We start from the raw sequence: 13,881 nt of genomic DNA on the forward strand, positions 1-13,881 counted from the left end.
GGCCGGTTTCTGGGGGAAGTGCGATCTTTCAAATTCAACTCCGACTCAACGGTGAAGCATCTGAATGGAGCCTTTATACGTGAATTCAGTGTTGCCAAAATCAAGGCCTTAAACGTCATTCAAAAACACGGACTTTGACTCAAACTGGCATGAAATCCAGCTTTCTTGTAAAATAAAGACTATTCTGACTACACAAACTTCATCAAAAATGCAAATTCATGGTTGGGTGCAGTCAGTGTGGCTGGAAATTGCACTTTTTTCTTTTTTTTTAGGGGGCTCAAAAGTTGCTTGCTGTGTCTGCTTTGCTTTTGAATATCAACTTCCTTTGTGTTCAGAGTTTGTAAGATTGCGATAGATACAGACGGCATCTCGTCATAGAAGGGGGCGTGGCTTTGGAGAAACACAATTTTCCCTCTTTTTAGCTATTTTCTGGTGGAATCTGAACTTATTTATCACATAAATAAAGTCAAGTGTAAATCGGGCCCATATGGATGTTTTCTCACAGCAGATTGTTCAGTAGAAGTGAAAAAAAACGGCAGTTGTAGCTCGCGCTAGCTAACCGTGAGCACTAGCCCGACGCTAACATGTAGCATGAAGTTAGCATTCTCCGTTATTCATGTATTTATGGGCCACTTTGCTCCTCTCCGTGCCTTTGTTTCTTTATTTAGTATAAACTATTCATAATTCAGCGTTTGTTACAGTAGTTTTTGAATAATTAGACAAAGTTTAGATTTTTTCAAAATTGTTTTCCCGATTCCAGAGATGCCGTCTGTATCTATATAAAAAAATAATAAAAAAAAGAGAGAGAGAGAGTTACTGATTGGACCAGTTAGCCAATCGAAAGAAAAAAAAAAAAAAAAAAAAAAGTCTGGTACCCAATGATTGGACCTGACAGGAAAAGCTTGTCTCATTGGTCAAAGCGACGGCACCGGGGGAATTCTGATTAGTGTCTAAAAAATATTATGAACTAATATTACGTCAAATGTCAGACCCAGTCGCTCATTTATACGCATTCTATTACATTTGTATGAACCCTTTAAAATCTTACAGTCTATCACTTTAAATGAAATGCAATACACACCATTCGTTTTGTGGCGTTGCAAATGCACTGCAGTGTGTGGGCATCGGAGTGGCCTTAAAACACAATCCAATTTGACTTGTCTAAACCCTGCAAACTGGAACATAACATAGTGTAGCTGTTGACACGCTGTACACGGCAAATCCTAATCAGTCACAAAGTTCTGAGCGCCTCTCCACAGTGCGGCGAATGTCATGCACAAATGAGCTTGAAGTCTCTTTTTCTTTTTTTCTTTTTTCCCCGCTTCCGGTGACATTTGCGAGGCACTCGATTGTTCATCAGGGACGCCATTTTTCACACTCTTTATTTGGCAGCTGACAATGATTGGTACAACAAATCAAAAAAGAGGCAAGGAAAGGAAAAAAAGGAAAGAAAAGCGTACACGTTTTTTTGCAGGAAAATGCTAACACCGCCATGAGTCGCATGCAGAATGACAATCTCTTATCGTTGTTTCTTTTATTCATATTTTTTGTTTTTTTTTGCGTGTTTTTTTTGGTTACCCCCACTTCCCACACCACCCCACCCCACTCCCCCCCCCGTTGTCCAGACGGCGCGCGGCTCCGGCTTCCCAGCTCTGGCTCCTGCCGGTCCATCCATCCTCCCTCCGGTTCCGGGTCGGGGGCCGTCCGCTCTCTCCCCCAAGGACGGCGTATAATACTCATAAAAACGACACTCCGGAGAAAAGTTGTGTTGGTGTTTTGCGGCTACATACTGAGAGCTTTGTGTGTGTTTGTGTGTACATGTGTGTGTGTGTGTGTGGTGCGTCTCCAGAGCGTCTCAGCGTCGGGTCAATATACACTAATTTCAGCACATCGCAATGTCATGACACACGTCGGGGACTCCGTCAAAAGTCAATAAAAAGAAAGAAAGGTCGTCATGGTTTGGGGAAAAGCTTGCGTGTTTTTTTTTTTTTTACTCTCAATAGGCAACTAACATCTTATTGTCTTTGTCTTCAATGTTGAGGATCCCTTCTCTTTAAAAGTTTATGGGATTTTCAAACGTCGGGATGTATGGCTGTAATGCCCCAAGATTTGTTCTCCCTGAAAGAAACGATAGAGTAAGAATATATTAACTACAGATGAACCGGGCTTTGCGGGCTCTTGCAAGAAAAAAATAATGATAGTAATTTGTAGGATTTTTTTTTTTTTTTTCCACCAATATGCATTATAAAAAAAATAATAATAAAATTTCACTTTAGTTTTTTTTTTTTTTTTTTTTTTTCCTTTAAAGCCATGCATTAAAAAAAAATGTTTCCGACTACAGGGATTAGAGATGCAAATCCATGGGGCATTACATTCAAAAAGAAAAAGAAAAGAAAAAGACTATAAACATCGGAGAGAGAAATTAAAACATAATGGAAGAGTAACAGTAAATGCTTTTCGTTTGTTGATGGCAAAAAAAAAAAAAAAAAAAAAAACTACACACAAAATGAGGCAATGAGGAAATAAAAGTCTTGGGATTTGTTTTTTGTTTTTTTTTAAAGCAAATTATTTTTATTCACACAAATTTTTATATATAACAACCGTTTGGTCCATAAATATTTAAGGTAGGGGATTTTTTTTTTTTATACACCATACTTTTTTTTCTCTTTTTTTTTTTATATCAAGAAACAGGGAAAGAACAAAAAAAAAAAAAAACATGGACAATCTTGATAAAACACTGTACCCCAACTATTAACATGGAAATCCATCAAATGGCCCGGGCTAGATTTGAAAGAGTGCACCCCCCCCCCCAACCCAAACTCCTCAAAACCCCCAATCAAATAAACGGAGGGAGGGGGGGGGGGATCAGAAACAGAAAAACAGAGAGATACAGCTCTTAGCGAGGGACGTCTGGTAACAAACATAGATCCTGATCTTTCTCCCGACGTGAAGCGTTTAAGGCACATAGTAGAAGTGAGATAGGCATTTAGCATCGTGTGTCGTCCCAAAAAAAAAAAAAAAAAAAAAAAAAAAGGAAAAGAACTCCCAGAAATGTTCCCAGCTGGAATATGCTTTTTTTGGTTTCCTTCAGTGTCGGAAAAAGAAAAAAGAGTGAATTTGTCTTAGCGAAAGATGGAGGTTAGTTCGATGTCCGGCTCCAGCAGCGCTTTGTCCCTTCTGCTCCTTCGCCGTTTTTTTTTTTTTTTTACCCTGAGCAAACAAATCAAAGTAAACAATGCACTTTTCGCCGGAACTACCCAAAAAAAAAAAAAAAAAAACTCCACGTCCTTGTGATTTAGGAAAAAAAAAAAAAAAAGTGCATTCGATTTCAACAGTGCCCAGATTTTTCCAAAAATGGCTCCTTTTGTGCGAAATTTTCTCGTTGTTGTTGTTTTTTTTGTAGCTAAATTTTACACGGCTAAAGACATTCGTGATGATTCAGAGTTTTCGAGTTTACACAGCACATTCTACAAGATTTCCCCCCCCCAAATGATTCCAAAACAGAAACAAAACAAAAAAAGAATCTCAAATTTATAGTGCTAACACAGTGCATACAATACATATTTCAAAAATATTCATAATAATTGTATTCGATTTTACCAATTTAAAGCATAAATTAAGAGGGGCTCTGTACAAATAAAGCCAGCTAAAATATATCTTTCCCCACCCCCCGCCCCGCCCCCCCTCCTCCAAACAAGCGTTCCGGTTCGGCGTGGGGTCCGTGTGAGAGCACGAGCTAGCGTCCGTCTGTCCTGGTTCCGGGGGTTGCAGACTACAAACATGGCCGCCGTCCTCCCCAAAAAAAAAAAAAATGCTACAGAGTTTAAAATGGTTTCCGATGTGGCCGCGTCTTCTCGTGCACGTAACAGCACTTTGTCTCTCGACTGGACTTTGAAAAGTTACAAAAAAAGAAACAAAAACAAAAAATTGCAAAAATAAAATGTCAATAAAAAAAGGGTGTGGAGCTGGGTTAGAAAAGGTTGGTCAGAGTAGTCTGTGACGGGCTCCCCGAGTCATGGCTGTCCAAACTAGAGGTGACGGAGGTGACTACAGTGATTGAGGGGTTTGTCAGGTCAGTTAGTGTGGCCGCGCTGGTGGGCGGAGACAGGGCCCCGCTGTCGGACGAGGGCGGGGCTAGCGAGGTGCCGTCCGCCTTATCAACACCGCCATTCTCCTGTCGCAAAACGTTTCTTCTGAATTTGGCTCGTGCGTTTTGGAACCAAACCTGCAAACCAATCCCAATGCGTTCTTTTACTGTTTTTGGCTTTTCGGAACAACATTTGCAAATCACTATACTGTCACTCTACACAGGACACAGATCTGAAACTGACCGGCAGAATAGTCTTAGCTTGAGGTTTCATGCTAACAGCCCAAAACTGTCTGCGCTCTTTGCTAAGCTTCACCAAACTCTGATAGTGGATTAAACAATTAACTTTTGAAAGATTCCATTTTTTTCCCCCTCTCTTTGCAAACTACTACAAGCTGTCTGCAAATTCTGAAACAAAACAAAACAAAAATGGACTTAGGGGGGCGGGCAGAGTTAGCGCCACCAACACCAGTGCCAATTTGAATCACAAACATCACCAAGTTTTCGCTCCACTTTCGACCGAATCGTGTGCACTCTTACTTCGGGGATCTACACCCGCTCACAGAACCCCGGGTTGTACGTGTGAATGGACCAAGGTGAGGAAAAAACAAAAGCATGAGGCTGCCATGGCGGTGATGGGGAGGGGGGGGCATGCAGTTTGGAGAACAGAATGGTCGCACTTCCTGAAGAGGGGGGGGGGGGTTCTCACCTGCAGGACGCGCTTGGTCAGGCCGGTCTTCTGGGCCAGCTGCTTCAGGTCCTTGGCGTCCGGGTTGTGGTTGATGGCGAAGTAGGACTTCATGGTGCGGAGCTGGTGGTGCTTGAAGGAGGTGCGCATGCGTTTGGTTTTCTGCGTCTGGGTGTAGGCCTGCTGGTCCCGGTCCATGTGGTCGGTGTCGTTCTCGTTGCAGCCTGCGGGGGGGGAGGGGGGCGAGAGCCACGGGGTTAGTCTGACCGAACAAAGACGGCAACAACAAGACACGACTTTTTCACTCGTCAGGTTTGGGCCCATTTGTTCTCCTAACAGTTATTATAACATTTATGTATGGCACTGTTCAACGTTTCTTCATAGATTTATAGAAACTGTTCAGCCTCAGTCTTAACAATATTTTGAAGGTATATTATTGAATACGTCACTCTTAGCTTCATGAACTTTTACATTTCAAGGCGAAGGTTTCTTCCACTAACGAATACGACAAGATCCAAAATCCCGCTGAGCAAATCTTTGTGTCTAATGCAACAACGAAACAAAATCACATTTAAACCCGGATCCATCCATTACGCAGATGTTGTCAGCAAAAATATCAGCAATTTTGGGGCCTTTTTAGGTTAATAAAACATGTTGCAACACATTTTGTCTCATTTTTATGTCGGTAATGTCAAATGTTTCAAATCCATATCTCTGCGTTTAAAACATTTCCCTGTGTCACCTTCAGCTGGATATTAGTTAAGATAAGATGCGCCTTTATTGATCTCACAATGGAGGAATTCACTCAGAAACACTCTGAAAGGTAGACAGGAAATTAATCTAACCAAAACAATCGCAACAATAAAAAATATGTGCAATTTCCAGCTCTCGTTTGACTGGATTGTAGCGTGTGTGTTTCTCGAGGATGATCTAGAAATGTGTGAACAAATAAGCTCTTGTAAAATGTAGAGGAATCACATGTTTGCAAAGTGTACTGGATTCAACTCCCAAACCCGTGAAGGGAGGTCCAGTGCGGTCCAGTTGGTCGTTTCACTTTGACCCAGACATCTACACTCACAAAATGACTTCCCACTGGCTTTGTGAGAGTCTGGACTCAGAATCCTGCTCAGAACAGATCAGGGTTGTTCCCAAATAATGAAGAGAGCATTATTCCTCACTCAGGCCCGCCTCAGTCAATCAGGAATCATCAGCATTATTCTATGACTGGCAGGGGCTGGACTGGGACTGAAAAACAGCCCTGGACTCGGACCAGACTGGCCCAAACTAGCGTAATTGTGACACTTCCACAAATACATGTTTTAACCTCTTACCGCCCGCCTAAACCAAATGCATTCTGTCCTCTTTTGGCTGTGGAACACCTCATTTGAAAGCTAAGATCCACAAAGCTGACCTTTTTCCTCGCGCTGTTGCTGTGTTGTGTCACCTTTTGTATGTTTTTTTTTTCTCATTTTTGTGACATTTTTGTTGAATTTTTGTCACATTTTTGTTGCATTTTTGTCACATTTTTGTTGAATTTTTTCACATTTTTGTCACATTTTTGTTGCATTTTTGTCACATTTTTGTTGAATTTTTGTCACATTTTTGTTGCATTTTTGTCACATTTTTGTTGAATATTTGTCACATTTTTGTTGAATTTTTGTCACATTTTTGTTGCATTTTTGTCACATTTTTGTCACATCTTTGTTGAATTTTTAATTATATTTTCCATCATTTTTTGTCCGTGTTTTTCTCTTTTTCTCGCCATTTTGATGCTTTTCTGTTTAGCTTTTGGATTTGGGTAAAGCTCGGTTGAGGCGGGGACCGGTGGCCCTCGAGCCAGTGGCCCTCCTGTGCTCTTCCAGAATGGACACATGGCCAGTCCGCCCCTGATGACTGGTGAGTGCTTCAAAACTGAAACATTTTGTAATTGTACATTTATTATAATCATTTTTGTAGTGTAGGCCTCCACTTCCACTGCGCACTTACGCATTGTTCCTTTTGGCTGATAACGCTAAATGTAACAGCAGTTGTTGTTAAAGCTACGATTTTTGCACGAGCCCAGAGAAGATTCCAAACGTAATCATTTGTGCCTGTGTTTGCAAAGACTAATAGGCCTAACGCGCCCCATTCGTCAGGAACGGTGCGAAGGAAATTCCATTCGGGCGCTGCGACGATTTTGGAAAACAAATGGGCACCTTTTACCAACATTACCCCAAAACACACACGCAAAACGCTGCCTCTGATTAAACAGCCGCTCGTTAAACGCCATGTGGATCCACGTGAGGGCGGTGGATCTTCCAGGTTCCAGCGCACAATGGAAAAAAGCGCGCAGGGGCTCCTCCGAAGGGGCGCATTGATTTCTTTGTCCCTTTGTGCTGAACTGCTGACCGCGGCCGTATTTTCTCCCATATCAACACATTACATCAGCACTTTAAGATCAAGACATGCAAAACGAACACTTTTCCGAGCCCTGGCCAAGTGCACGCCACAGGACAACATGAAACGTGTCGTGAATCTTTACAACAATATAAATATTTGGAGTCAGGATTTGTTTGGCGCAACGTGACGCCACTGGACGTACAGGCTCAAACTCAGTGTTTTTTTTTTGCTCTTGGCCTTCACTACAAAACGCAACAAAGGTTTGATCGAGTCTGGCTTTAGGCTTTAGTTAATTATAAATACGTGAACTTTGACGTAGTTGTGGAAAAATCACAAATTTTCTCTCAGATGCGCCTGTGTGTTCCATTGCGCTTACACGGCACGTTGCGTTGTGAGATCTGTTTGACTAGTTACTACCCACTAGGGGTCTCTGTATCCAAGCAGACGCCGCTATAAGTGCTGAGCCTTTTCCTGGGGGGGGGGGGGGGGACCCACGGTGTGAAAACAAACAAGGCGAGACATGCACCAAAGCACCAATAAACCCAATCATAAAATCCTAATCAGAGAAATTCATTTGCGCGCGTTTCGATTTGTCAGTCGGGTGTGTTTTTTCCTCGTGTTTTGGTGATTTGTTTTCCCCCTGCCTCTTTCTCGGGCCAGCTTTATGTCCACACTGCATTAGCATGAGGAATATTGTACATTTCATGCCTGCACTCCCCTCCAAAAGCACAAAAACAACGAGAGGCGTACAGGTTTGCGCGTAAAATTGAGTTTAAACCCAACACCGAATGAACGTTTCTCGCTATTTTAAGCTTTCCTGTGTTCGACATGCCTTACTGCCAGACACATGCGATTTTTCTTTTCTTTCTTTTCATTTTTTTCTTTTTTCTACAGGGAGTGCCATGAGAGCGGCGGAATTAGCATAACGTTTCCCGAAATGTGTGCTCGAAGCCTGGCAGCTCCACCAAGTGCCAGTGGGTCTCATGTCCTCCCTTCCCCCGTAAGAAGGCCCCATCTCCACCGGGTTTCCCCCCCCCCCCCCCCTGCACATGAGAACTGACCGCGGCCGCTTCTGGGGCCAGAGATTCCAACGTCAGCTTCAATTAACGAAGAACAATTAACGCGCAGATTACCCCTATTCCTCCCCACTGTCCGGGGAGGCGCACAATGAGCGACTTTCTCAGGCGCGCACTGATTCGCACAAAGCGGGGCCGAGAATGAGGACGCGGCGGGCGGAAGAGCTGGGGCGGCGGGGCAAGGGGGGGGGGGACATCCACACTCACATACACACACACACCCGGATCCCCCCCCCTCTTTTTTTGTTTTTTTAGGTGAAAGCTACGTTTAACACCACCGTTCATCCCTAAACCCACGCGTTCCAACCGGGGCTTTTACGCGGAGTTGAACTCGGCTTTTACGCACTCGCTTAAACCCGGGTCCACCCGCCTCGCGCGCGTTCTGCTCGATCATGGCGACCCCAACGTGAGTGTTAATTACACAGGCACAGGTTAAGGTCGCGTTTGGATCATTAGCGTCAGGGAGTCACTCGTTTGAACCGCGCTGGAATTAGACGCGTAAAGACTCCCATGTTTCGGGTTCGCGCTCTGGCCTTTGCGTCATGGCTTTGGGTTTTGATGTGTTTGGATGTGATGCCAACCTATTTTAATTTGGCCACTAGAGGATCATGTTTAGTGCATTTAAAAAAATATTGTGTCAGTAGGCCCGGGCCTGTATGACATTTTAGCATTTTTATTTTAATTATCGTTTGTCGAATGATAATTAATGCGAGATGCAAATAATAATAATAATAATAATAATAATAATAATAATAATAATAATAATAATAATAATAATAATAATAATAATAATAATAATGATAATAATAATAACAATTTAAGAAAAATGTATACAAATATTTGTGGTGTGCTCCTGTTTTAAGTGTAACATCAAAATACGTCAATACGCATTTTCTTTACATTTCTCCTGATTGAAGCTCTGACCATGTAATTTATATAATCATTTGTGAACGGTATTTTTGTCACACTTCTGAGTCCAGACCCACCAGTTGAGAACCACTGTAGCTGCAGGTGAGAATGAACGCTCACTCAGTGTTATATATTATATATTACACTGCCTTGTTGTGTTCCTGGAGCAGGAGCGCGTGTCTCACCCGAGTTGTAGCTGGGGATGTCAATTCCCATGGCGGGGCTCTTCCTCTTCCGCGGACGGCCCTTCTGCGCGGTGCCGGTCCCGTTGAAGTAGGGCAGTGCCAGGCCGCCGCTCTTGGCCGCCAGCTCGGCGAAGTTGATCTGCTGGTGGTAGTCCGGGCCCTGCACCAGCGTCTCGAAGTGGAGCCGGCAGTACACCAGGCTGTCCTTCATCCCGAAGTGGTCCCCCGTCGTCAGCGTCTTGTTGCAGGTGGTGCACGTGAAGCAGCTCAGATGGTACACCGAGTCCCGCGCCCGCATCACCATCTCCGAGGCCGAGATCCCGAGGTGGCAGCGTGCGCACCTTTGCACGGAGAACCTTCTGGAACAGACGCACAGTCAGAGCACAGCGCGCACCCCCGGGACACCTTGGTCCGAAGCTGGACTCTCAGATTTACAATGGAGACACGGGGAGCTCCAGAACATTCACACAGACGCCTCGGCATTTTCTTTTGGACCGCTTTACGCACACAGTATTAAATAAACAAAGGAATACGTGGGCAAAATAGTGGGTACAAATCCATGACGCAGTGCTCCAGGCAAAACCATGCATCGATGATGGACAGACGACACTCAGGCCCTCACTTCAATTTTACCAAATGAAAAAGAAAAAAAAGTTTTGGCCAAACAGAGAGCGCGCACAGAAACATTTGGCGGGGGTGACAGCGGCGGCGCGGTGTCGGTGTTAATGTTAATGTTTCTGTCCAAAGCCATTCACGAGCTGTTAACGCTCGCGCCGCCGCGGTACGTGTCCAAATACCTCGACAAACGCGCGCAGTACCTTCGCCCCGGTGCTAAATGTGGGCGTGCACCGCTGACCCCTCGGTGGAGTCAGCGCGTAATGAGTTATTTTGATACGAACCCACACTGGGCCACTGCAGGCCGCTGTCACAACTGCAGCGCGGACCACGGTAACCTTTTAAAAGCTTCCTGCTGACGTTGTGCCCAGGTTTTACGTGACTATTGTTTGCCATTTGGCCGAGTCATCGTCAATTGAAAATCGTTTATCCAGATCTGATAGTAGCTTATGATTTGCGCAAAGTAACAATCGGGTTTTTGACGTGTATTCACAAAGGCTTATTACCTGCAGTGTTTAGACTAATTAATTCAAAGTCTCACGTAAATGCTTGTTTTGCAGTTGCTCGATTTACCCGGGCCATGCACATTTACCGTCACTAAACACTGCGCGTAAAAATCGCCTTTTACGCACAGCCGCCATTTGTGTTTTGTTTTGTTTTGTGTTTTGTTTTTTGTTTTTTGTCCCGTACCTGTAGTAGTCCTCCTTGCAGTAGATGCTCCCGTCCTTGGCGAAGCACGTCAGCTCGGACTCCAGCGCCAGTTTACATTCGCAGCACTTGAGGCATCGCAGGTGCCACTGCTTGTCCACGGCCAGGAGGTAGTATCGGTCCGAGATCTTGCCCCCGCAGCCGGCGCACAGGGCGGGCTTCTCCGGGCTCATGGAGGGCATGGTCTGCGCCAGAGACACAAGTCAAGAGGGCGAACGGGGAACGGGGGAGGGAGAAAGGGAAGGGGGGGGGGAGAGCCACCAACGACTCTCGGTCGTTAATCTATGTTACACGACTTCTAATCACTGCGCCTCGAATCAAACACTCGCCGCTGGATTGACTAAAAACTCAGGCGGACACACTCGGGCCTCTGTGGGCAGGCTGCACGTTAGGTAAGGAAAAAAGGCAAGCTGACACACTGGGAACTTCAATCTGTAAATATCTTTTAAAATGATATTAGCTGCAAATGTATACCCACGTGTTATTTGTTGAAAACGCCGTGAAATAAAAGTATTTTCCCATTAAACGATACCCTCATATATCCATCATTTAAAAAAACGCATTTAAACAGCGGGTATTTATCACGCTGTGATCATTTATAATTAAGTACTGGGCATTACAATTGACCAAGCTGTTATTTTGATAGTAGAAACTAATAATAAAAAATACTGTTTATTTTAAAAGTCTTCTTAAAAGGCCAGGCTTTTTCAAATTCATTTCTACACATCATGTCAACGCAGAAAACATAGGGAGTGGAGAGAAAAACAACTACATTTTAAAAACCCTGACATGACATCATTGTTTTGTCTTCCACACATAAACTGGTGGTTGTAAAATCCCAGCTGTACCGACACACCGAGCCGACCAGCGCACGGGGGGGAACCGGGGTTGAGCCGCGATCCTTGAGCAGCCCCGTCCCCCTCAGCGCGCGCCGGCCCGAGCCCCGTCTCCTCTCCCTTACCGTCTCCCTGCCGTTGATCTGCATGCCCTTGGCCAGCCGCGCCTCGCTCTTGGATCGCCGCTCCATCTCCTCCATGATCCCCTGGATGTGGTCCCCGGAGATCCCGTGGAAAAGCATGGTGGCTCGGCCCGCTCCTGCGCGCAACGTGCAACTGGCTGGCTCTGTCTTGCAGCTCACAACTTCCATAAAACTGTCACTCGCCCCTCTCTCTCACACACACACACACACACACCTCCGGAAGCTCCCCACGAAGAAGAAAAAAAAACCCCGCTCAGGCTTCACCTCCGGGCTGGGGAGAAGAAGAAAAAACAGAAAACAAGCCGTGCAACGTGGAAGGCATATACCGACGTCCCCCGCTCCGTGTATTCCTCCACCTCCGGGAAAGGAGGGACAAAAAAACCCGCAGTATAGTCCGAAATACGAGTGGAACAGGCCGAGGAGATGCAGAGAGAGAGAGAGGAGGGGGCCCGTCGCCGCTAATAACGAGTCGAAGTTAGGGGTTTTTTTTATGGGGGGGTTTCTCTCCCAGATTCGCGGCCGGGTGATCCGCGGTGCTTGGGGGTCAGGTTGGGACTGGCTGCGTTGGAGAACCGTGTCCTATATTTGTGAAGCGAGCAGTGCCGGCCCAGTCTGAATAATTTGGTAGGAGGAGTTCCCTCTCTCCCTCTCCCCCCCACCACCCCCCCTCTCTCTCTCCCTCTCTCTCTCTCTCTCTCCTCTGTCTGCATCATACTCTCGCTCTCACTCCATCACCACCGGCTTCTATCCGGCAACAAAGAACTGTCACTCCTGCCCCTTCCGAACCCCCGGACTAAAGCTGCTGCTGTTGACGTTCTACTTTTACGGTTCCACGTTTATAATAAGAGACAATGTGCTCAATGCTTTTTTTTAATAACGCGGGGCTTTTATGGGCTCTGGCTGAAATAGAAACTCCATCTTTTGTCTTTCTTTTCTTTTCTTTTTTTTTTAAATCTGAGGTTGTGGAATGAACGGGGGTTTAATCTCATTTTCATTTCATTTTCATTTGGTTATTTGGAAAACGACACACACTCCACGTGCTGAAGAGGCATAAACACCGGGGCGGAGAGGTGATCGGTGATTGGTTAGAGGGCGTGGGCACGTTTTATTAAAATTGCACGAGAGAGGAGAAGTTGAACTAAAATCCTATGTAACGTGTGTTTATAGATTTTAACTCTTTAAGATATATATATAGACACACACACACACGCACATACGCACACACATACACACACACTCACACTCACACACACACACGCCTGTATATTATGTGCAAAACAGGATTCTACGCAGTGTTTTACGCAGACTTACCACAGTAAATAGCTTTAATTACAGGCCCACACTGCACTTAAATAGCTGCTGAATACAATCGTGTTTTTCTTCTGATACACCAAATAATCGATGCGTAAAAGGCCCGAGAGTTTCCACATTCCGTGCGTAAATGCGCCATATTAAAGATACATATTTACGCACAGCCTCTCCATCGATAAACCCTAAGAAGTTGCTGTGATTAAAGGCGTAAAGGATGAAAAGGCCTTGTGCCCAACGTGTGGCGACGACAAGCCCCATGGAAACACCTTTAGCGCGGCGATTTTCTTCCTTTACCTGCAGCCCTGCACCGAGAAGCGCGCCCGGACGAGCCCCGGCGTCCCCCCACCGCGGGAAGGACGAAAACAATAGTCTGTGGATGGAGCCATTAATAGATTTACCGAGGCTCGCGGGGAGTGCAGGTGTGGATGCTTCATCTCAAGACGTGTTACATTCTAACCCCCCCCTCCTCCACCTCCCCCCCCCCTCACGCTGCCTCCCCTATCCGTCTCCCCTCTCTCACTCCCTTCCTCCCCCACCGCGAAGTTGTGTTGTTTTAATTGGAGGCCCCATGATAGCAGCAGCAGCAGCGGCGGCGGCGGCGGCGGCGGTGGGTGAGGAGGAGAGGGCTGGGCGGCTGTGGGTCACTCGCACGGACAGAGGCTCCGGGTGCTTCGGACGTTTAGCCGGGTAAATGCTGCGCGCTCCGGTCGGAGGCCTTGATGAGAAAACAGCTTTACGCACGCACCGAAACGCGTAATTATAAGTCTACGCGCAGACGGATGTATAGATGGAGGTGTTTTTTTTTCTTTTCTTATATCATTGAGACGTTTGCCGCCGCGTGCACGTGGGTAAGGAAAGGAGCGGTGTTTTGGAGCCGTAGCCTGCAGCAGTGACATTTCATCTGACTGAAGAGGCTTAACAATGTGTCAGTGCGCGCGCGGGGG

General features: G+C 45.6%; 1 protein-coding gene across 3 annotated transcripts; it reads right to left on the minus strand.

Annotated features, from left to right (window-relative positions):
• Positions 1 to 1,875: 1,875 nt before the first annotated feature.
• On the minus strand, positions 1,876 to 11,861 carry lhx9 (LIM homeobox 9). Of its 3 annotated transcripts, none has more exons than XM_079580909.1 (5): positions 11,609 to 11,861; positions 10,630 to 10,832; positions 9,325 to 9,683; positions 4,797 to 4,999; positions 1,876 to 2,118 (listed from the first exon to the last, which is right to left on the minus strand). In XM_079580909.1, the coding sequence occupies exons 1-5, from the start codon at positions 11,792 to 11,794 to the stop codon at positions 2,062 to 2,064; spliced, it is 1,008 nt and encodes a 335-aa protein (XP_079437035.1). In that variant the 5' UTR covers positions 11,795 to 11,861; the 3' UTR covers positions 1,876 to 2,061. The 3 variants fall into 3 exon arrangements, with proteins under 3 accessions (XP_079437035.1, XP_079437034.1, XP_079437033.1); XM_079580908.1 differs by lacking the exon at positions 1,876 to 2,118 and adding an exon at positions 3,886 to 4,225 and having other exon boundaries at positions 9,325 to 9,680; XM_079580907.1 differs by lacking the exon at positions 1,876 to 2,118 and adding an exon at positions 3,886 to 4,225.
• Positions 11,862 to 13,881: the final 2,020 nt, after the last annotated feature.

The sequence above is a fragment of the Gobius niger genome (assembly GCF_951799975.1).
Source record: "Gobius niger genome assembly, chromosome: 22".
NCBI lineage: Eukaryota > Metazoa > Chordata > Actinopteri > Gobiiformes > Gobiidae > Gobius > Gobius niger.